This window comes from Oryctolagus cuniculus, chromosome 12 (assembly GCF_051225735.1).
Source record: "Oryctolagus cuniculus isolate XC-2025 breed Fujian yellow rabbit chromosome 12, ASM5122573v1, whole genome shotgun sequence".
Classification (NCBI taxonomy): domain Eukaryota; kingdom Metazoa; phylum Chordata; class Mammalia; order Lagomorpha; family Leporidae; genus Oryctolagus; species Oryctolagus cuniculus.
The window spans coordinates 29,310,068-29,333,549 of NC_142878.1; the positions used below are offsets into that span (position 1 = coordinate 29,310,068).

General features: G+C 42.8%; 1 protein-coding gene across 1 annotated transcript; it reads left to right on the top strand.

The window, feature by feature from the left end:
- Positions 1–21,147: 21,147 nt before the first annotated feature.
- RPL10L (ribosomal protein L10 like) lies at positions 21,148–23,158 on the top strand. The gene has a single exon (XM_008269619.5). The coding sequence runs from the start codon at positions 21,282–21,284 to the stop codon at positions 21,924–21,926; it is 645 nt and encodes a 214-aa protein (XP_008267841.1). The 5' UTR covers positions 21,148–21,281; the 3' UTR covers positions 21,927–23,158.
- Positions 23,159–23,482: the final 324 nt, after the last annotated feature.

Below are 23,482 nucleotides of genomic sequence, written 5' to 3' on the forward strand. Positions count from 1 at the left end.
GGCGCCGGATTCTGTCCTGGTTGCCCCTCTTCCAGGCCAGTTCCTGCTGTGGCCAGGGAGTGCAGTGGAGGATGGCCCAAGTGCTTGGGGCCTGCACCCCATGGGAGACCAGCAGAAGCACCTGGCTCCTGCTATCGGATCAGTGCGGTGCACCGGCCGCAGCACGCCAGCTGCGGCAGCCATTGGAGGGTGAACCAATGGCAAAGGAAGACCTTTCTCTCTGTCTCTCTCTCTCACTGTCCACTCTGCCTGTCAAAAAAAAAAAAAAAAAAAGGCAAAAAAAAAATCTACTCATTTCATACTTTCAAAAACATTTTTATTCTTTATAATATTACAAATATAAAATTTTGCTGCAAGCCCTGTGTTCCTCTGATTCAGAATCGTCCCTATCTGTAAAACTCATCCCACTAACAAGGTTAAAAAGAAATCCCCTGGTTTAATCTTCCATCTACGGAGAACTTTTTCATTTTCCTAGGACTGTTGGGGCAACTTGTTATTTTACCTTACTCACCTAATCTGAGAGATCTAAGCCTAAACAATATGAGGTTATTTCATGAAGTTATTGGGAAATGGGATAAAAATATAATTTGGGGGCAAAATACATTTGAAATCCATGAATATGAGTGTTCAAAATGTTCGTGAAACATACATATTTGAAAAAACTGGGGCCAGTGTTGTGTCTTAGTGGTTAAAGCCATCACCTGTGACACCAGCATCCCATATGGGTGCTGGTTCATGTAGCACTTGCTAACGGCCTGGGAAAGCAGCAGAAGATGGCCCCAAATGTTTGGGCCCCTGCTACCCACATGGGAGATGTGGATGAAGTGTCTCCTGGCTTTGCCCTGGCCCAGCCCTGGCTGTTGCAGCCATCTGGGACATGAACCAGATATCTGTCTCTCCCTCTCTCTGTGTAACTCTTTCAAAATAAATAAATCTTAGAAAAAACTACGCATGGAGTTCTTGTTTTTGTTACAAAATGAACTTACCTTTTAATTCCATTTTTTCCACAAACCTTTCAAATACCTTCAGATGTAAAATCTTAATCTCAAACTGAATGTGAAGCACTCCTTCCTTCCTTCCTTCCTTCCTTCCTTCCTTCCTTCCTTCCTTCCTTCCTTCCACACCTAACTGGGGTATATAAGAGATATCTGATAACTATAATAATAATCACTATGCATGTTAACAACAATCCAACCCAATAAAATAATAAATCTGCAGTGCTGTGAAAATTGTCACAAAATTGTAGTGATCATTTCGATTTTTATTTGAAATGTATGCAGAAAGTTATGGTTGGATGATAAACTGGTGTGACTGTCTGTGCCACTCATCCTCAGAAGGACTTGAGTGTAATGCTGTAAGTGAAAGTGTGAGGTATGTTAGGCAAAACCGTATCTATACAGGTAGAAGCTGTTTACAATCCTTAATCTAGAGATGAAATGCTGAAATGGAAAACATTCATATGGGCTTCCGATCTCCAAGCCTGTCATAGAAGTAGATAATATTTATCTAGCTAAGGTAGTTGTAGAAACTACAGGGAAGAATTCAAAAAAGACATATTTTCTCTCTGATAACAAACTGCATACAACAGAAGCTGACTCCTTCGCTTCTCATTCTAATTGCTTCTAATTGAGTTACAAGGCCTTATTAAATGACCTGAAGTTCTTATTCTGACCTCAGGTTCCAGTAACTGCATGAACAAAAATGAGTATATGAACAATCATTTTGTCATTACACGTGTTGAGAACTTTGTCTTTTCTGCTGATGTATCAGGATTTCTGTTGAAACACCTCTATTGCAAAAGAAGACCACATCCATACTAGTAGGTTTCAGGCTACAGGACAACAGAAGAGGAAGGACACTGAGTGGAAATAGAGAAGATTCACAAACAAGTTTCCTCTCAATCATCAGAAGTGCTATCTTAGGGGGACTGGCGCTGTGGTTTAGTGGGTAAAGCTGCCACCTGCAGTGCTGGCATCCCATTTGGGGGCCAGTTCAAGTCCTGGCTGCTCCTCTTCTGATCCAGCTCTCTGCTATGGTCTGGAAATCAGTAGATGATGGCTCAAGTTCTTGGACCCCTGTACCCACATGGGAGACTGAAAAAAATTTCTTGGCTCCTGGCTTCGGATTGGCCCAGCTCAGGCTGTTGAGGCCATTTGGGGAGTGAAACAGCAGATGGAAGATCAATCTCTTTCTCTGTCTCTCTCTCTCTCTTTCACACTGCCTTTCAAGTAAATAAATCTTAAAAAAAAGTGCCATCTTAGAAGAAGCAAAGGAGAACACTGTTGATATTCACAGATGAAATCTCCATGGGGTGTTTTCACCATCTAAATTTAAGGAACACTTTCTTTTCTTCCACCTTTCCTATCTCCGATTGTGTATACCAATTATATTGCAATTATCATATTGAGGTTTTAGTCATCTTTTCATGTGCACAAATTTTTATCTCCCAAATCATCTATTCTTCATTATGTCTACCCACACGTTGAGAATACGGTAGCATAAAATTTAGCATTTAGCATTCAATAGATATTTGTGGATTAGTTGATCAGATTGATTTAATGCTACATAGAAAATTACAGTTGATTTTGATTCAGACAGAGTCAACTAAGATAAAAATGCTTGCAAAAAGAGATGTTATGAAAATAGTTCTGTTGTGGGCCGGCGCTGTGGCTCACTTGGTTAATCCTCCGCCTGCGGCACCAGCATTCCATATGGGTGCTGGTTCTAGTCTTGGTTGCTCCTCTTCCAGTCCCGCTCTCTGCTGTGGCCCGGGAGGGCAGTGGAAGATGGCCTAAGTGCTTGGGCCCTGCACCCGCATGGGAGACCAGGAGGAAGCACCTGGCTCCTGGCTTTGGATCGGCGTAGTGCTGACTGTATTGGCCATTTGGGGGGTGAACCAACAGAAGGAAGACCTTTCTGTCTCTCCCTCTCACTGTCTAACTCTATCTGTCAAAACAAACAAACAAACAAAAAAATAGTTCTGTTGTGAGGAAATATCTCCAGAATTAACTTAGTAGCATTGGTCCTCAGCTCCTGGCTAACTAACTCAGGTAAAAAGCATGCAAGTCACAACACATTTTAACTTAGTTTAGTCTTAATTAAAACTGAAGACTTTGTTTAATAAATAAATAATCAGAACATTGAGATTGATCAAGTTTGTAGCTGACAGATCCATGCAGCTGTACACAAGAGATAGTGTCTGATTCCATGTGTCAGTGACCAGATGAGGAGTGGCCACTGTTATCATTAGGAGAGAAGGTGTGAATTTTGATGTGCCAGGCAGGAAAGGCTTCCTATAAGCCATTTTCCAAGAGGATGAAACTGTATCCATTAAACAGTAAAGATGATTTGGGATGGCAACACTGGATCAATGAAGAGAATTAAAAATTTATATGTCCTAATATCCATGTCTTTATAGATTTTTAGCTCTAAATATTTATACTCATATAAAGGAGCCAATTAACTGCTTTATAATAATTTAATCATCATAATTATCTCATTCTTAGAAATCTGTATGGTATATAAATGCTGTAATATCTGGCACATCAATAATTATATTTTCTTATCACGATACCTTATAAAAAATGTCCAGAAAAGCTTGGTGGGATTTTTGTTTTTCATATTAGTAACAGTTATATTTGAAAATTAGTAAGAGATTGCTGAAGAGGATTATTTCATGGAAACCTAAATTAGTCATTAATATTCTAATATTTCATAATTTTCTGAAAGATTGTTCTTAGATTTAATTCTGTCTACATTTTATTATTTAGAAAGTAACCAGTCGTTACTGTTTATTTCTAGGAAAACAGAAGCCTGAGCAATATGCATTATATAGCGTTCTTTCAAATAACTGTTTTCTCTGTTGTTTAATATATGCATTTTATTTGCCTTATATTTATCAAAGCAGCAAAGAGAAGTAAAATATCCAGACCAGCTCCTGCCAATATAATATTAATGAAGAGTCTCTGTATATCTTTTATATTGTTTCAATCTGCTTAAATGTAATTGCTAGAGTATTCCAATGTACATTTTTAAACTTTTCTAGTATTACTACCATCTGGTTTAGTCTTTTAAAAAAATTTTGAGGGCACACCATGTGTTGATTAACAGATAAATGATTACATGTAAGAAAAGTTATATGAGGCTGGTGCTTTAAGGGGTAAAGCCACTACCTGCAATGCCAGAATCCCATGTGGGCACTGGTTCGAGTCCCAGCTCCTCCACTTCTAGCCAGTTCCCTGCTAAGGCACCTGGGAAAGCAGTGGAGGACAGCCCAAGTGCTTGAGCCCCTGGCACCCACAAAGGGGACCCAGAAGATGTTCCTGGCTCCTGGCTTCAGATCAGCCCAGCTCCAGCCATTGTGGCCATTTGGAGAGTAAGCAGATAAAAGATTCCCTCTGTCTCCCCTGCTGTCCCTGTAATTTGCCTTTCAAATAAATAAATCTTTTTTAAAGAAATACTATAAATAATCTTTTCACTTCCATACTGGTTTTTAAAATTGATGAAATCCAACAGCTTTCCTTGTTACTTGTGCTTTTAGGTCACATAAAAGAAACCATAAAGGTTTATCATTATATTTCTTCTAAAACTCTTATAAATTTAGTTTGCATTCACATCTGTGGTCATTTTTTAAGATTAACTTATATATTTGAAAGGCAGAGTTACAGAGAGGCAACGGCAGAAATAGAGAAGTCTTCCATCTGCTGGTTCACTCCCCAGATGGCTGCAATGACCAGAGCTGCCCTGATCTGAAGCCAGGTTTGCATGCATATTGCTGTCTCAGTACCATTTGCTGTAAGGACGGATTTCCTGGGCTGGGTGTTGTGTTGTAGCATGTTAAGCTGCTGCCTGTAGCACTGGCATGGCAAATGGGCACTGGTTTGAGTCCCAGCTGCTCTACTTTCAATCCAGTTCCCTGCTAATGTGCCTGAAAAGTCAGAGGAGAATGGCTCAGGTTCTTGGTCCCCTGCATCTGCCTGGCTCCTGGCTTTGGCCTGGCCCAGCCCCTGCCACAAAGCTCACTGATCTTAATACAAAGAAGCAACTTTTCTAGAATAAGTATTCCTTGTTCTGTTGCAAATCTTAATTTCCAGAGTTCAGAAAAAGTCAATTTTTACAATTTTTGTCAAACTTATTATTGCCTTTATGGAGAAGCAGATTTTCATAGGTCCCTTCTCAGCTATTCTAGAAATCTTATTGCCATTTAACTTTTAACAAATCCAATGTGGTGCCAGTGGTACCACATGCCTTGTAAGGCTAGTTACAAAAAGTTAACTCAGGACCTACCCAACTTCTTCTATCAGGATTCCATTCCTTAAAACACAGAAATAATGTTTTAAGGAAGCCTTGGGCACATGGAATAGGTAAGTGCAGAAAACTGACAGACAGCTACAGGTGAGAACCCTGGCAACCACTCCCATCATCCATAACTACATGGAAGAGAAGTCTCCAAGTGGATTTCCAGCTCTGCCTGAGGGCAACATTGATGCCTGTAGTAGCACAGAAAATAAAAAATGTGCTCACTGAACTGATGGCTGTAGATAGAGAGTCCAGCAAAATTTTCAAACTGCTACCTGGCTTCTTCTACTTGCCTAATTAAAAAACAAAAAAAAAAAAAAAGAGGTTAGTTAATGAATAGATTGATAAATATTACAAAAAAAAAAAAAAAGCTGAAATCGGTTGGCTTCAAAATAAAAATATCTTTCACTTACAGATTCTCCAAGGAACAAATTAGGAAAAAACTTCCTGGCAAAAAACAAATCCAGGAGGATACATTCAGGAAAACAATGTCTAATGATAAATCAAGAGAACATAGGTGTTAAGGCATTGTTAAGATCCCAGAAAGTGTGAAATTAGTTCTTCAGATTGTTCCAAAAGAGAAAGTTCTCTTTAAAAAAATTTTTTTTTTTGGACAGGCAGAGTGGACAGTGAGAGAGAGAGACAGAGAGAAAGGTCTTCCTTTGCCATTGGTTCACCCTCCAATGGCCGCCACGGCCGGCGCGCTGCGGCCGGCGCCCCGCGCTGATCCGAAGGCAGGAGCCAGATACTTCTCCTGGTCTCCCATGGGGTGCAGGGCCCAAGCACTTGGGCCATCCTCCACTGCACTCCCTGGCCACAGCAGAGAGCTGGCCTGGAAGAGGGGCAACAGGAACAGAATCGGGCGCCCCGACCAGGACTAGAACCCAGTGTGCCGGCGCCGCAAGGCAGAGGATTAGCCTAGTGAGCCGCGGCGCCGGTCCTGTTTAAGAATTTTAAGGATATTTCTTGCGAATTCTCTCTCTTTTTCTCTCTCAAGATTTATTTATTTGAAAGGTAGAGAGAAAGAGAGAGATACAGAGAGATGTATCTTACATCTGCTGGTTCGTTCCCCTAATGACCACAACGGCTGGGACTGGGCCAAGCTGAAGCCAGGAGCCAAGAGCTTCATCCAGGTCTCCCACTTGGATGTAGGGGCTCAAGGACTTGGGCCATCTTCCACTACTTTCCTAGGTGCATTAGCTTGGAGCTGGATCAGAAGCAGAGCAGCCAGGACTTGAACCAGTGCCCATATAGGATGCTGGTGATGCAGGCAGCAGTTTTGCCAGTTACATCACAACACTGGCACCAAGTTTCTGCATCTTAAGATTATTTCCTACACAGCTTTTCAGGGAGTTCAAGGTAGAACAGGGTTATCTCAAAGGGATTTGTGTAAAGGGGATTTTGGTGATATTGTGAGCACCAATATAATTCATAGAACCCTGAAGAATGTTTAAAGGTGGGGGCCGGCACTGTGGCCTGGCCTGAAGCACTGGCATCCCATATGGGCGCCTGTTCTAGTCTGGCTGCTCCTCTTCCAATCCAGCTCTGCTATGGCCTGAGAAAGCAGAAGATGGCCCAAGTCCTTGGGCCCCTGCACCCATGTGGGAGACCCGGAAGAAGCTCCTAGCTCCTGGCTTCAGATCAGCGCAGTTCTAGCCGTTGTGGCCATCTGGAGAGTGAACCAGTGGATGGAAGACTCTCTCTCTGTCTCAACCTCTCTCTGTAACTCTTTCAAATAATCTTTTTTTTAAAAAAAAAAAAAGAAGAATGTTTAAAGGAAATGTATCACTGGAAACCCCACTACATCAGACTTCAAAGAGAGACAGCACAAAATGAAAACTACCCTTTGGATATCCAAGTATTAGTGGACCTGGTTTAGAACATGCTCAGCTACAAGCACAAACCTTTTGGTGAAAAATGAAGTAATATTTAGAGGACAGAAATAAGAGCTCAGAAGGCATACCCAAGTTGTGCAGAGAATTATTTCCAAGAAGTAGGGCAGAGCCCAAATCCAGGCGCCGCCATCATTTGTGTAGATGGTTTTCATATTTCTGTGGGCTACTGGGTCTCCTGTGTTCATGCCAGTAACTGTGCTATACCTGTCCCATCACTGCATTTTAGATATACAGGGCAGGTAATTTGTCTCTTAGTGCACAGATTTTCAGATTGAGAGGAAGAAAATTCATTTGCACTTGCATAGGATTTAGATCGTGAAATGGATTCTAAGTCTCCCTCCTTTGAGCATGCACTGCATTAATAACTCACGTCAAATGAACAGCATGCAGCAGGATTGATGTCACGTAGGATCTGAGTTTAAGTAATGGAGTGCTCACCTGGATCTCCCTTAGGACGTGTGTTCTAGGATCCCAGTCACCATACTGTGATGAAGTCCAGGCCACACAGGGAGGCATCTGTTAGTGTTTTAGCTGGTAGGTCAGTTGTCAGTTGAAATTCCACCTAACAGCTAGTGTTAATCGCCACACATGTAATGCGTTAGCCTTCAAGGTGACGTCAGTCAGAGTAACCACGTGATTGCAACATCATGAACATCATGAACAAACCTGAAGTGGTAACTTCAGGGGAGTCAACACCTAGAATCATGATGAAGGAGACCTAGACGATTTTTGTTGGGTAACCCCACTGAATTCGGAGTGATTCATGGTGCATTAATGGACAAACATTCTCCACTAGTGTTCCTTTCTCTCCCCTTTTTCAGCTTGCCCACTGACCTTGCTCTCACCTCGGGGGTGTGAGCTGCGTCTGTATCCTGGATCCCTGCCAACCACAAAGCCCACCCCAGCCCTCCTCCTTTGCCACCGAACACTCTGGTCTCCATCCACACACCGGCCATCCAAATCCTAAGGTATGATGGGAATGGGGAATCTTCCCACTGCGACCTCTATCTCAGGTTATGATCCCACTCTGCTTCATCTTGAAGTCCTGGTACCAGGCATGGACTTTATGCCTCTGGCAACAGTGGGCGTGGGTGATGACCTCACCCTCTGCTTCCCTGCCTGGGCTCCAGTGGGCGTGGGTGATGACCCCCACCCACTCTCTGCTCCTGTACTCTCCCACGGCCATTATCTTGGGGCTGCCTGATATCCACCAGTCTGACCCCACCTGTTGCTATGGGAGCTTCCTTGTTCCCTGTTCCATCCAACTCTCGGTTGTCTCCTAAATAATCTTATTCCATGGGGCCAATGCCGTGGCTCACTTGGTTAATCCTCCACCTGCGACACCAGCATCCCATGTGGGCTCTGGATTCTGTCCTGGTTGCTCCTCTTCCAGTCCAGCTCTCTGCTGTGGCCTGGGAAGGCAGTGGAGGATGGCCCAGGTCCTTGGGCGCCTGCAACCTCATGGGAGACCAGGAAGAGACACCTGACTCCTGGCTTCCGATCGGCGCAGCGTGCCGGCTGTAGTGGCCATTTAGGGGGTGAACCAACGGAAGAAAGACCTTTCTCTCTGTCTCTCTCACTCCAACTCTAGCTGTAAAAAAAAAGATGGCTCACGTCCTTGGACCCCTGCACCTGCATGCGAGACCTGGAAGAAGCTCCGGGCTCCTTGCTTCAGACAGGCACAGCTCTGGCAGTTGCAGTCAGTTGGGAAATGAACCAACAGATGGAAGACCTTTCTCTCTCTGCCTCTCCTTCTCTCTCTGTGTAACTCTGACTTTCAAATAAATAAATACATCTTAAAAAAAAGAAATTACCCAGTAATTGATGGGTGTCGATTAGAGTGTTACATATTAACTGAAAACTTAAGATACAGTGATTTAATATAAAGATCGCATCATTTTTTTCCAGATTTATTTTATTTATTTGAAAGGCAAATTTACAGAAAGAGAGGGAGGGAAACACATAGAGAGAAAATCTCTTTCTCTCACTGTCTATAACTCTACCTGTCATATAAAATAATAATAATAATCTTATTCCTCTCAAATGGGCCCCGATCTGAAATGCCATCCCCTCACCTTTCCTTGTAATCAGGCGTGGCCCGTGTATGACCTGGACGACCAGGAGAAAGGGCCACTTACTGACCTAACATTATTCAGGATCTTTACACTCTGCGAGCGCTGGGGAACGTGGAAGGGAATTCCCCAGCTGCAGGCTTTCCTCTACCTCAGCTCTAAACCTTCTCTCTGGATCTGTGTTCTCTGGCTCAGGTTCTCTTAACTTCCCAGTCTCCCACTAAAAGACCAAAAGCCCTTTCTTCCACTTTTGACCCTACAGATGAGCCCCCACCTCAAAGCCCACCGCCCACTCCTGCACTGTCCACTCTGCTCTGTCTCACTCACTGTACCTCCCCGTCCCGCCTGGGAATGCCAAGTTCCCACTTGCCCTTATCTCAGAACCAGCCCTTGTTAACTCTCGCTCTCCCCCATCCCACTGCTCTCTCCAATCCTCTCCAATCCCCTCCTTCCAGAGGAGCAAAGGTGAGTTTGGGAACAGACCCCTCTCCTTGCCGATAAAACCCATCAAACTGACAGTGTCCTATGCAGACTCTCCCCAATATACCAGCCTCTAGCCTTCTTATAAATAATTTTTTTGCCCAGAGTTTTCCAGACGTCAAGGCTGAAGAGAGGCCCATTAACACCTCAGGCAAAAATTCTAAAGGTGGCCTTCAAAGTGCATAATGGGAAAGATGAGAGAACCCAAAAGGAAAAATTTCAAAGGCTGCCCAAGGCTTTTCAGCAGCCTGCTTCATCCAGTGGCCCAGGTGATCACAGGAATTATAGAGCTGACAATAAGGGCCCCCAGGGCCTGTGCTTTAAATGTGGCCAAACAGGCCACTGGACCACAACCTGTCCCAACCCTGGGTTCCCACTGGGTCCTTGTCCTAAATGTCACCAAAAGGGCCACTGGGGTGGACTGCCCTCTTGCCCATCAGGTCAGTAGGCCATCACTCCACTCACGCCCCAAGTTGACCTCTAGGAGTGGCAACTGAGGATTAAAGGAGCCTGGATTACCACCACCTGACTAGGACCATCACTCTGCGGGAGCTCAGGGTAACCGTGATGGTAGCAGGTAGGTCAATTTCCTTCCTCATTAACATGGGGGCAACTTTCTCAGTCCTTACCCACTACTAGGGACCCACCTCTTCTGCTTCACCCTCCACAGTCAGAGTTCAGGAAAACCTTGCATCTACAAACTCCCAATCTACTCTATGTGACTGATAGGACGCCCTGCACCCCTTTTGGGAGGAGACATACTCTACCTCCAGCCATTGGCCTGGTCCTCCAGCTCATCTTTGTCCCTCACCTCCTGTTCCAATTTTAACATAACAATAGCAAGGGGGAGGGGATTCCATCCTTCTGGGCTCACAGTTTAGAGTAAACAAGTCATCTATTGCACTTCTTTGGCTTCTGATGGCTCTTTGTTTTATGATGAACAAGTCAGGATAAAGGATTGCAAATCAGGTCTTCTGATGAGTTTTCAGCCCATTAGGGTGTTGGGACTGAACTTGTCAGTGAGACTGGGCAGCCAGGAGCCAGGCTTCCATACCTTGCCAGGTCTCCTCATCTCTTAGATATTTCATTCGTTAGCTCTGAGTTAACATCCAAAACTGTCTCTTCCTAAATGTTACTCCTTCATTCTGCCATGCTATCCTCCTGAGGACAAAAAAATACTGTAAAGGCTAATAAAATGTTTATCACTCTAAAAGCCCTGTGACAGGGACATTCCAAACTGCTAGAACAATACACTGTAAACTTCACCAAAGAGCCTTCTTCTCATCCTCCACCCCCCCTTATGAGAGTCCTTGGGGTGCTCCACACCTCCTGCAGCAAGCAGCTCTGCTGTTCAAGGCTGACTTCAACACCCCGGCCTCGGTCTGGTCTGGGCAGGCTCAGCTCTAACATCTTCTCTAACTAGCCACTTCTTCTTTGGACCCTAAAATCCTAAAACCTAACAAAATAAATGTCCTCCTCCAAAGACAACATTACCCTGAAAGCTATCTCTCCCGACCTATGTGAAATAATGATCAAGGCTACTGGCCCTTCAAACCAGCAGGCTCACCAGGTTAGTTACTGTTTCCAGACAGATCTCCTTGTCCATAATTGCCCTTCATTCTGTCACCTATCAGATTCTCTTTAGGAGTCTCTGGAGGGGTGCCCATCTGCTCTGATGGATGCCCTCTCCCATTAAACCTAACATAATGGTAAACAATAATTTGCCAAACTTGTTTTACAACTTGGTTTAACAGGTTTCTGATAGCAATGGGTGTCTCTGGTTTAATGTCACTGATTTGTAGCTAAAAGGAGTAGAATTCCATATAAATATAATTTTGACCTTAATTCAGATGGAGGTGTGGTATAATATCAGTGTCTTCAGTCATCTAGGTGTAATTATTAAATGTAAATTAGGTAAAGACAAATGAAAAAGGTGTCTAAATGTAAATGTTGGTACTTTGAGCACCTTATATTCTATAAAAAACTAGTTGGGTTTGTTAACAAATATGTTTTCATAAACTGTCTATGAAAAATAGTTCAACAGTGCTTAAAAGTAAGTCTGAAATTTGATGTGTTTTCTCATTTATAAAATGTTGTCTTAATTTTGAGATTTTTAAAAGGTTATTTCAAAATGTAAATCAAAGAAATCAGCAGGTGGAAAATGTCACAAGTATAGAAATGTGTTCTTGGTAATTAAGGTTAAGAAGGAAGTTTTTTTTTTTTTTTAAATAAAGAAAGGACATGGTTTGTAAGAATTACTTTATTCTGATAGCTAGTTTATTTTAGACTGGAATGAAAGAAAGTTTTAAAGTAAGTTGCAAAAGGTGTGTGGAAGTCACAGAAGGTTATGAAAGAAAGAAATTTTGGGGTACTAAAGCTATTAATCTATTTTTCTTTGACAGAATCTGATCCTTTGTTAAGGCAATGAGGTTTTTGCAATACAGATATGGGTTAGTAAATATTTTGAAATCATCTTAAATATTTGTTTAAAACCTGTGACATCTCTTTCTGATAGTTTTTAATTGGTGACTGTCAGTTTACTAGCAAGCTCCAGTAAGATATTTTCTCTTCCCTAGTCCTGACTCTGTTAAAATTGTTCCAAGTTATAGGATGATTCCATGTGCTAACTGAAGTTTTTATTTGCAATTCTTGGAATGACCAAAGAGACAGATTTTGTGTTCTGTTAATGAATTTATAATTTTACCTATGGCTTAAAGTCTTTTGTCATCTTCAGTTTGTGTTATCCTCCAAACACTAAAAATCAGATTTGTGCTGCTCATGAAAACTAACACATGTGTTCTGTGTTTAAATGTGTACTCCTATAGGTCCTGAAGGACTTTTTCTTAGGCTGCCACAAAACACACCAAACATCGGAGTAAGGAAAGGGCTTATTGGGGAAAACCCAGCAGGCGAGAGGGAAGGGGCGAGGAAGGAAAAAGAGAGTAAGAGAGAAGAGGAGAGAGGGAGTGAGAGCAAGAGGAGAGCGAGAGAGGAGAGGAGAGAGGAGAGCAAGAGAGAAGAGAGAGAGAGCAGAGAGTGAGAGAGGAGCCGAGAGAGGTAAGCAAGAGGAGCGAGCGTGAGCAGCAGAGAGGAGCCGAGAGAGAAAACGATGAGAGAGAAGATGATGAGAGAGAGAGAGAGAGGGAGGGAGGGAGAGAAGAGGAGAGTGGAGAGGAGTGCCACATGTTCATGAACAGGTCCTTTTAAAACTTTGCCTTTGCTGGAGGGTGGGCAGGGAAGCAGGAGCAGCAAATCCCATTAGGATGGGGGTGGAGCTTGACACCAGTGGTAGGGTCACGTGGCCACCTGGCTTCCAGAACGGGGCGGGGCGGGGGGGTACATGGGCTGGCTAGAGCCTGGGATGGTGTCAAGCTGTAGATCATGCCATGAGACTGAACCATTTTCCTAACACTTTTTCCAGTGACTTCTATTGTATTCAGTGCTTTGGGATGGCCCTACAAGCAGGTAAAGCCAATCATGTACTTGGGTTCCAATTTTAAAAAAGTACGGTTAATTCAGATTACTAAGAGCAGAAAGTAAGTCAAATCAATTGGTAATTTAAAAACAGATTTTAAGAAAATATTACTGAAACGGCTTTATTGTTCTATCTTGTATAGGTCTGGGCCTCATAACCGGCAAGGCCTTGAAGCCCACCTGATTATTTATCAAGCCCCTTTTCTCAGTGTCTATTTGCCTCTCAATGGGAAAATTCGCTCATGGCTTAGCACCTTTCTTAGATCCTCTAAAAATAAAATTATTTTGTCCTTTGTTTTAGACCCTGTCTAGCCCATTTGGGCCTCATTCCTTTATAATCATACCCTCTACTCTTACATCAGTGGCTCTATTCCTGGCCCATGTGCATTGATGGTCCTCTTCCTGCCACTTAATATTGTATAATTATTCAGAATTTTTCTGACAAATCCTCCTGCCCACAACAGACGAATGGCCTTTCGCCTGGTTTTGGTTGGAATCAGCTTTGCAGCTTCCCTCTCATTGGTGGTGGTCTCGGGAAATGCTCTAGCCACAATGTCATGTCTATGGACCGGTTCCAAGAACAACTCCAACAACTACAAGAGGCGGTCACGAGGTCCCCTGAAACTTTGGCAGATGCTATTTGGGGGCCTCCAAAATCAGATCACCTCACTGGCAGATGTAGTGTCACTAGACAGACAAGACCTTATCACACCAATAAACGGGGAACTTGTGTTTTTCCGGGAGAACCATATTGTCGTTATGTTAATGAACTGGGCCAGGTAGAGCAAAATGTTAAAAATGCTTCAATAAATCGCCACATCTATTAAACAGTCTTCCCTAGGGCCCAGACAGTCTCTCTCTCCCCTCTACCTCCCTATGGAGTCCCCTCACCACCTGGTTAACCCCATCCTAGGACCCACTGGCTGCTAGTCTCACCCTGGCTTTTATCCTACCCTGTCTGTTCATGTTTACAGGAGGTGATAATGCAAGGAACCGAAGCCTTCACCAAACAGATAGTCAACCAAATGCTACTACAGGAATATACTCAGCTCCCCACCTAGGAGATCATAACTTGAGATGTTGCCCTACCAGTGGAGAGTGACTTGTCACCCCCTGTCAGCAGGAAGTAGCTCTAGAAGAAAGATCATTGTCCCTCCACCCCTTCTGGGCTTTGGGAGCTGATGTAATCCCATACAACACTTGCTTTATGAAAAAAAAAGGGGGGGGGGGAATGTTAGTAAAACTGGCACCATCTTGTCTCTTAAGTCCTGGGTGCCATCTGAGACTCTGACCCAGTCCCACCTTGTACAGTAAGTTTGGCCTCTCCAGGATCCAGCCTGGCTTCTTGGAGTCAGGTGATCAAATGGCCCAACTCTACTCTAACAAGATTCACTGTTCCCACTCCCTCATCCCTGCAAAGCTGTAAACAGGACCAGCTTTCCCACACAGGCAATCTTTCCACTCCCTACCTCCAGGCTGTCGGTTTCCCATCAATAAGCCCTTTCCCTTACTCTGGTGTTCAGTGTGTTTTGTGGTGGCCTTTCAACACACCTTTTAAATATTTTAATGTTAAAATAGTAGACAGAATCTCTGAAAAATATTTTGTAATTAAAAAACTTGGTAAGTACCCAGATTTGTTTTTCAAATGAAAGTTAACATTTATTGATATTTTGCTGTAAGATTTTGATTTTGGAAATTTTGAGATGGGCACTACAGCAAGTAATGAAGATCACCATTTAGTGAAGCCAGATTGAAAAGGGATATTATGTTGAAGGCAATGTATCGACTGAGGATTGAAATTACTCTTAGAAAAATCAATGAAGTTTCAGATTCAAGACCTTCATATACACAGACCCTTTCCATGGCCCCAGGATGAGCCCTAATGATGAGTTTGTGGCCTCTGTTACACTCCCAGTTCTCTTCCTATACAATTGCCCTGAGGACAGGCAGCACTGGAGAAGCCTTGGAAATTCTGGGGTCTGGCTAAAGAAATTAGAGAATGCACTTAGCTGGGTTTACCTAGGGATGTTTGTGTGGATTATAGTCACACCCATGTACACATGAGTCATTCCTCACTGGCTGGTATTGGAATTGTTTAGACTCTAACAGTCCCCTGATCCACTACTAATTAGAAATACAATGCAAAGAAATATGGCCAAAGAGATAAGTGTTTAAATAATCAAAAAATGTGGAGTATTTTTCAGATAGATAGGTACACACACACACAGAGATCATTATATTCTTGGAATTGTATCTCTGAAGTAATGGAATCTGTTTATCTTTGTATTACTATCACATTAAAACATGAGAATTGGTGACAATTGTATTGTACTAATTATCATGCATTTTCTGTGACCCTAGAATCTAATGCATTAATACATTCTTTTTAAGAAAAAGATGAACAGGTTGGCCTTGTGCTATAGCAGATAAAGTCACCGCCTGTGGCACCAGCATCTCATGGCCAATGGTTTGTGTCCCAGCTGCTCCATTTCTGATCCAGCTCCCTGCAAATGGCCTGGAGAAAGCATCAGAAAATGGCCCAAGTTCTTGGGCCCCTGACACCCACATGGGAGACCCGGAAGAATCTCCTGATTCTGGGGAGTGAACCAGCAGATGAAAGATTCTCTCTCTCTTTCTCCCCACCCCCTTCTCCCTCTCTCTCCCTCTGTAACTCTGACTTTCAAATAAAAAATAAATATATGTTTAAAAAAGATGCCATTGTTACTGAAATTTGGAAAGATATTTTGGAAAATTCTACATGGAACAAAAAATACAAACTTTTGACAGTAATTTCACTTATTTATTAAATGAGAGAAAAGTTAACAAAAATGGATGGACTATAAAACATATAATAAAGATGAAAAATAATAGAAGTATTTTGTAATCAAGAAACAAATTATTGCCAAAACAAGTGTCAGATCCTAGCAACAGCTTTAATTAATTAAATATGTTAATTGAAGTTATTAATGGGCTCTTGAATTGTTTTTTACTCTAATTAATGGGGAATAATGAATTGTTCAACTTGTTAGAAAAAGATTTATGATCTGGCTGATCTGACTTGTAGTACTGACACCAATGAAAGAAGTATGTAGCAGACAGCTTGGGAGAAGGCAGTCACAGTGCTGTGTTCATACATGTTCAACAACTGGCTCTCCAGGAAAAGCACGAGCACCGAATTTGTAGGTTTCTTCCCACTCTGAAAAGACCTCTACCATGACCAATCCCAACTACCAATGTGCTGTCACTGCATTCAAAAGTTGGGAAGAGATGCAACCAATAATTTCCTATAAATCTGAGTAGTATGATTGCTTTCTGCCTACTACTTGGTTGCAATGAGGACATCAACTTAAAATTACTTCAAGAGAATTGTTCTTCAATATTTGAGAGTCACTGTGCAAGGAAACCAGAAATTCTTTGGAGTATTTCTATTCTTATAGGAAGGAAAAAAGATTTTCTCAATATGACAACAACCCAAAAGATGCACGTGCTATTAGTGGTACTTAGTTGTGAGGCTGAATGAAAGTTTTATAACAATGCAGATTCCAAACAAACAACATAACAAATTGAGTTTTAATTTATCCTATTGAGATTTTGAAAGTAGAAGTCTAATTGAGAGGAGATCGAAGAATACATAGCCAGAAAAAATAACAATGGAAGATTATAAAAATGGATCAGGTAGGTAAAAGAAATACATATTTTAACATATTTGTAATGTTAAGTGCTACTTGTCAGTTATTTACACCATGCAACATATTTTCTTTTTTCATCCAAAAATACCTGCTGTGATACTACTGATTCAAATTGCTACATCACACTGTTGGTGTTTCTAGTATGGCAAATCACCATTCTAAGTCATCTGAAAAAAAGCAGTTAGAGACTCCAGAAGCTTAGGGTAGAGAAAAGAACTATTTGGGCAAGGCCAAATTCTTTACTACATGCACTAAATAATCAGCAATGTAGTGGTTCACCATGTCTCTCAAACAGTTTGGTCCCATTTAGTTTATTCATCCAAGCCTACCTGAATCTTTCTACTTTTTTATCTCTGGTATATTGCTCTGTGTTTTCTGCCATGGGGGAAAAAAAAAAACAATAAGAATGAATAAAAATGTTTGACAGGTGTGTTAGTCAATATGCACTGCTATTACTAGGTACCACAGACTGTGTGATTTATAAACATTAGTTTCTCACAGTTATTGAGACTAGAAGACTTAATCCCAGGGTGCTAATATGGTGAAATTTTGCTGTGGACCTTCTTCTAATTGCAGAGGGTCAACTTCTTGTATCCTCATGTGGTAGAAAAAGGACTAGAGAGTTCTCTGGGGTCTCCTAATAAAGGTACTATTTCTAGGTGTGAGGGATCCATCCTCATGACCTCATTATCTTCCAAAAGGCCTTACTATCTAGTACTGTCACCTTACATGTCAAGATTTCAGCACACAGTCAATCCACAACAAATGAGGCACATAGTTTATAAAGCCATCCCAAATCAGTGCTTTTATCAATTGGAATTAGTGATTTCTTTATTTTTTTTTTAATTTATTTGACAGGTAGAGTTTACAGACAGTGAGAGAGAAAAACAGAGAAAGGTCTTCCTTCCATTGGTTCACTCTCCAAATGGCCGCAACGGCCAGAGCTATGCCAATCTGAAGCCAGGAGCCAGGAGCTTCCTCCTGGTCTCTCATGCGCATGCAGGGGCCCAAGGACTTGGGCCACCCTCCACTGCTATCCCAGGCCACAGCAAAGAGCTGTGCCGGCCTGCAGCACAATGAACCCGGTTTCCTGAAACAGAGAGTGGGAATGCGGGGACAAGGATGCAAAGAATGGAGCCAAGACAAATCCTGATCAAGGCTCATTTATTCAACAAGTCCAGTCGTATTTCAACATGATCAGTTGTACACAAGAAGGCACACAGAGGATTTACATACCTAAAATTCTTTTGGGGTTACAAAGAGTTCCCATAGAGTTATCAATCATAGATTACAAGGGTATAATAAAACACACAGGTGATAAATGCAGGTTTCAGGTGTGGCTGATTATCTATATCATTTCTTGTGAGAAGTCTAGCAGTGAGATACGGTTCTTCCTGCCTCTTCCTGGAATCTCCTTGGCCTAATTGTCTGTGCTGGGATATCTCCATCCATATGTTTAAGTGTAAACAAAAGGGGAGACTGCCTGCGGCTGCCCACAGAGAGCTAGACTGGAAGAGGAGCAACCAGGACTAGCACCTGGTGCCCATATGGGATGCTGGTGCCACAGGCGGAGGATTAACCTAGTACACCACAACACCAGCCCCAGTGATTTCTTAATTAAAGAACCCTTAAATTTAACTAAATTTGACTGCCCAATGTGATAAAAAATATGTATTTAACTGCAATTAAAACTGAGCACTGTAATAAAAAATGAAATTCTATCAATATTTTGGCAGGTGTTGTAAAGCATCCCATATCAGAGTGTCTGTTCAAGTCCCACCCCCTCTGCTTCTGATCCAGCTTCCTGCTGATGCATTGTGGGAGACAGCAGGCAATGGCTCAGATGCTTAGGTGCTGGCCACCCACATGGGAGACCCAGATGGAGCTCTAGGTTCCTGTTCAGCTTGGCCCAGCCTGGTCCAGCCCAGACATCACAGGCTTTTAGGAAGTGATTCAGCAGATGGACCATTATTTCTAAATGGATATTAATCATAATAGAAAGTATCAGCCAAAAAAGGAAAGCATTAGGTTCAGGGGATGAGATAGTTAAAATATTTTTGTTCAGAAAACTTGTGCTTTCCAAATAGATAAGGGCACTGTTGTGAATCAGGTACACGAGTGATAGCATGACCACCCGTTAGTCATGACAACAGGCACAACTGGATGACTTTGAAGAAAAGGCCAGTCACAACCATGGCTCTTTTACATTCCCTGCTCAACTCCAGGAAGATACAGTCAAATTACTCACGAGACTCTCAAAACTATCGAGATGATAGCCCCCTGTGTGAAGTCACTAAGAAATGCAGATGAAAATGACTGTTAGTCATCAGCGGAGCCTTCGTACCTCATTGAGAGCCCAAGTGGGAACAGGGTCTCTGAATCATGGCGTATTGTCAAACACCAGGGATGGAGCACTGCATAATGACTGAGTGATCAGTAACGCACAGGCTTCCTGCAGCAGGAGAAGGCATCCAGGGCACACACCATGCAATATATTGGATTCCAGCACATTTTCTGAGAACAAAGTCCCATTTAGCTCTTTGTGAGGTATTTGAAATGCGGTATCAAAAAGGAAAGCAGTGTGGGTTGAACTATGCCCCCAACTGTTCTTTCCCACATTTGATTGTATCGCTGACACTGTCTAGTGCTAATTCCAAGTACTTACAGGCTGACTTGATATATTACTAATCAATAAGTATAGAGTAGTGCAGCCCTTACAGAGGGGTTATGAACAGGACAGAGCACCCGTTGGCAAATAACCTTTTTTCACAGCCAGAGCTGAATCAAGTCTTTACCTGTGTGCCTGCCTGCCTGCATTATAAGGGCCTCTGGAGCATGATTTCTCCCTGTCCATTTCCAAATTTATTGATCCAGGGTGTGTATTAGTGTTAGCCAAGATTATCTTTCCTGTTTTTCTTGTGTGTACACAGCTAAATGGTAATGTACTAGAGCCAGCTACCACTGGGCCACAGATGACAGCATCTCTCCCCAACTCTGTATTCAGTATCTTCACTATATATTCCAGGCAACCTCAAAGCAGTTACATTTTAAGTGTTTTGCAAGGTTTCCTGAGCATGATGAACTTTGTAGGTTGTAGTAATAGAAAGGCAGGGGGCACCCCAAGTTTTGGAATTGAAAGGATATTATTTAAATACATTGGGATGATTCAATTTTTTCATAATGTTTGTAACTCTTTACTGTTTTCCAATGCTTTTTAATGTTTATAGTGTTAGGGAAAGGAATATAACGTTTATAGCATTATGGACAGGTACATAAATGAAGGATCCCAGTCTGGCCCTCCTTTGTCTATTCTGCACCTTGTGAGGAGCCTCACATGTGGGAGTGACAGGTAACCAACTCTCTCATTTTGCCTGAGACTGAGGGGTTTTGCAGGACCCAGGAATTCAATGCAGAAACTAGTCCAGTCCCATGAAAACAAGGATTGATTACTATTTGGATTAAACAAAGAGGTTCACGCAGGGAGGCCCAACACAGCCATCGCAGCATGTTTCACAGAAAATTCTAGGGTTTTGAAAACTGAAAGCACGGTCTAGACAGGTAGTAGCCAGTGTGGACGACATAGCAACCCCGATTGGGCAACTTCATTCCACCCAACAGACTTCTCCTCTCCAGGCACTATGATGGATGCTGGGCACATAGCAATACACATGCAAATATATTTATAAAATAAAATAAAGAATATTCAAATTACTTCTTTTTGCACTACTGCAACATGTTCCTTTCTGATCTCCCTGTGGTTTTGGCCCATTCCTATCTGTTCACTATATTACAACAAAATGATAAAGCCCATGTCTTGCACTAAAACCAATTGCAACTGATTTCTTCTTATCCCAGTCTCCCGTCTGCTCTCATCCCTTCCTGAGACCTATCACTGCACACATGCCAAGACAGCCAGCACTCCATCCCGGGAAGGTGGTCACCCACCCTTCCACAAACAGCAGCTGCGCCACAAATGCTGTCAGGGACCACCAGCTTTGGAAAATGGATTGCTTAGCCAAACTGGACACAGAGTATTTTGAATTGGAGGGACATTGCTTTTTAAACTCTAGCAAAATAAATCTTTTATATCCACGGCGCAGCCTACAGCAAAGGAGCCAAGCCCAACACTGCCAACAAGCAGGAAACAGTTTCCGTGCTATGCCGACAACGCCTGGTTCCTTACCCAGCAACCCACGGGAGTCACACCCAACCGTCCCAGGCCTCGGCTAACGTGCTAAGTGACGTAAAGCGCCGTTGCCGCATCGGTTGAGATGTCGTAAAAGGATGGCTTTCCCTTGGTCTTCCTGGGTTAGGCACAGAAGGTAGAGCTGCGGCGAGCGTGTTCCACGTCTCCCTGAGATCCAGCCACTTCCATGGGCCGCCGCCCTGCTCGCTGTTACCGGTACTGTAAGAATAAGCCGTACCCCAAGTCGCGCTTCTGCCGAGGTGTGCCCGATGCCAAGATCCGGATCTTTGACCTGGGCCGGAAGAAGGCGAAGGTGGACGAGTTCCCTCTGTGTGGCCACATGGTGTCGGCTGAGTACGAACAGCTCTCCTCGGAAGCCCTGGAGGCCGCCCGCATCTGTGCCAACAAATACATGGTGAAGAGCTGCGGCAAAGACGGCTTTCACATCCGGGTGCGGCTGCACCCCTTCCACGTCATCCGCATCAACAAGATGCTGTCCTGTGCCGGCGCTGACAGGCTGCAGACCGGGATGCGAGGTGCCTTTGGAAAGCCTCAAGGGACCGTGGCCAGGGTCCACATTGGGCAAGTCATCATGTCCATCCGCACCAAGCTGCAGAACAAGGAGCACGTGATCGAAGCCTTACGCAGGGCCAAGTTCAAGTTCCCTGGACGCCAGAAGATCCACATCTCCAAGAAGTGGGGCTTCACCAAGTTCAATGCTGACGAATTCGAAGACAAGGTGGCCGCCAAACGCCTCATCCCTGACGGCTGTGGCGTCAAGTACATCCCCGACCACGGCCCCTTGGCGAAGTGGCGGGCTTTGTACTCCTGAGGACTCTGGGAGCCCTGCTTCCTGGGACCATGCCCGTCTCTGCTGTGCCATAGATTGTGTTTACCGGCAAAAATTTAAACATTTCTTAATTTTAAAATACTTCACATGTTTATCTGGTTTTTAAAATGTAGCCCACTAGGAAAGTTTTATAGTGATACAGAAAGTTATAATGAAAAATGATAGTTTCCTCACTTAAGTAAGAAATATTAGAACACGTTTATAGAAAAAGCTACTGTTATTCTATTCCATATACGTTGGGAGAATATAGGGAGATATGTCAAAAGTGTTGTTTAAAATCTTAATTTACACAGTTACCATTCAATAAAACAGAAATTCCAAGTTTGTATGAAAAATCCTTATTTATAGAAAAGTAAATAGAGATGAAGTAATGGTAGGCATTAGGGGTGTTTCAGCTTCTGTCACTTGGAAGCTCAGTGGCCTTATTTCTTGTACGTTGTTTTTAGATTTCGCCATCTCCTCTGATTAACAGCTTTAAGGCAGTTGGGTATCAATGAAAAAGGTTTTTCCAGATAAGTTTTACATTATCTCACACTCAGGAGACAACTGTCCAATCTTTTCTTTATTAAAGAAAGGTCACGGGTGACAACTGAGTTTATATTGGACAGATCTGGGCCCCAGTAGAATCAACTAGCGGCTCTCAGTGCTTTAAAAGGTCTCCAGGGAGTCTGCATTCTGTTGGTGCTTGCCTTACGCTAGTTCATTGATCACATGGGTGTTGTTTTTGGTTTTACTCTAGAGCCTACATAAAGTAAATTTCCTGGCTCTGTATTACATTTGAAAATACTGGTTTTTAAACTGATTTAGTTTTCTGAATCTTAATCCTGCAAACAATGTTTCCAGTTCTCTTATACTAACCATTCAAAGTCAAGGCACTTAACAAAAGGAACAACAATAGTACTAAACATCATAGGAACATAATATTGTTTAGTCTACATTTACATAAATTCCTTTGTCTACCCTGAAGTGTTGTATTTGGTTTGACATATCCTTCAGCCCCCTGCTGTTATTAGAAATTTCCTATAAAGCTAGCTTGCAATTTTAAGCTGTAATGTTTTTCAGGTAACACACTTGAGGATAATCCTCAATGAATACCAAATGTATCGAAAGTGCTCTTCCGCCTAAGCAGCACTTTCCTTGTGTTTTGCTTGAAGCTTGAAAACTCTTGAAGTTTTTAGGAAATTAAGAAATGTGCAGTTAGTAAATAAAGGTGAACCACATTATTTGATTCCTGTCATTTTTGTTTTGCCCCACCATGGATAATAAAACTAAAAAATTGAATTTTAAAAACCCAAAGAGCAGAATAAAACAGAAGCAGTTCCTTGGCTATGTATTAGAACAATCATGGTCCAGTTTGGAAAATATTCTCCATCCCATCATTCACCTGCACTGTGGCATAGTGGGTAAAGCCTCCACCCGCAGTGCCGGCATCCCATATGGGCACTGGTTCGAGTCCTGGCTGCTCCACTTCCGATCCAGCTCTCTGCTATGGCCTGGGATAGCAGTAGAGGATGGCCCAAGTGCTTGGGCCCCTGCAC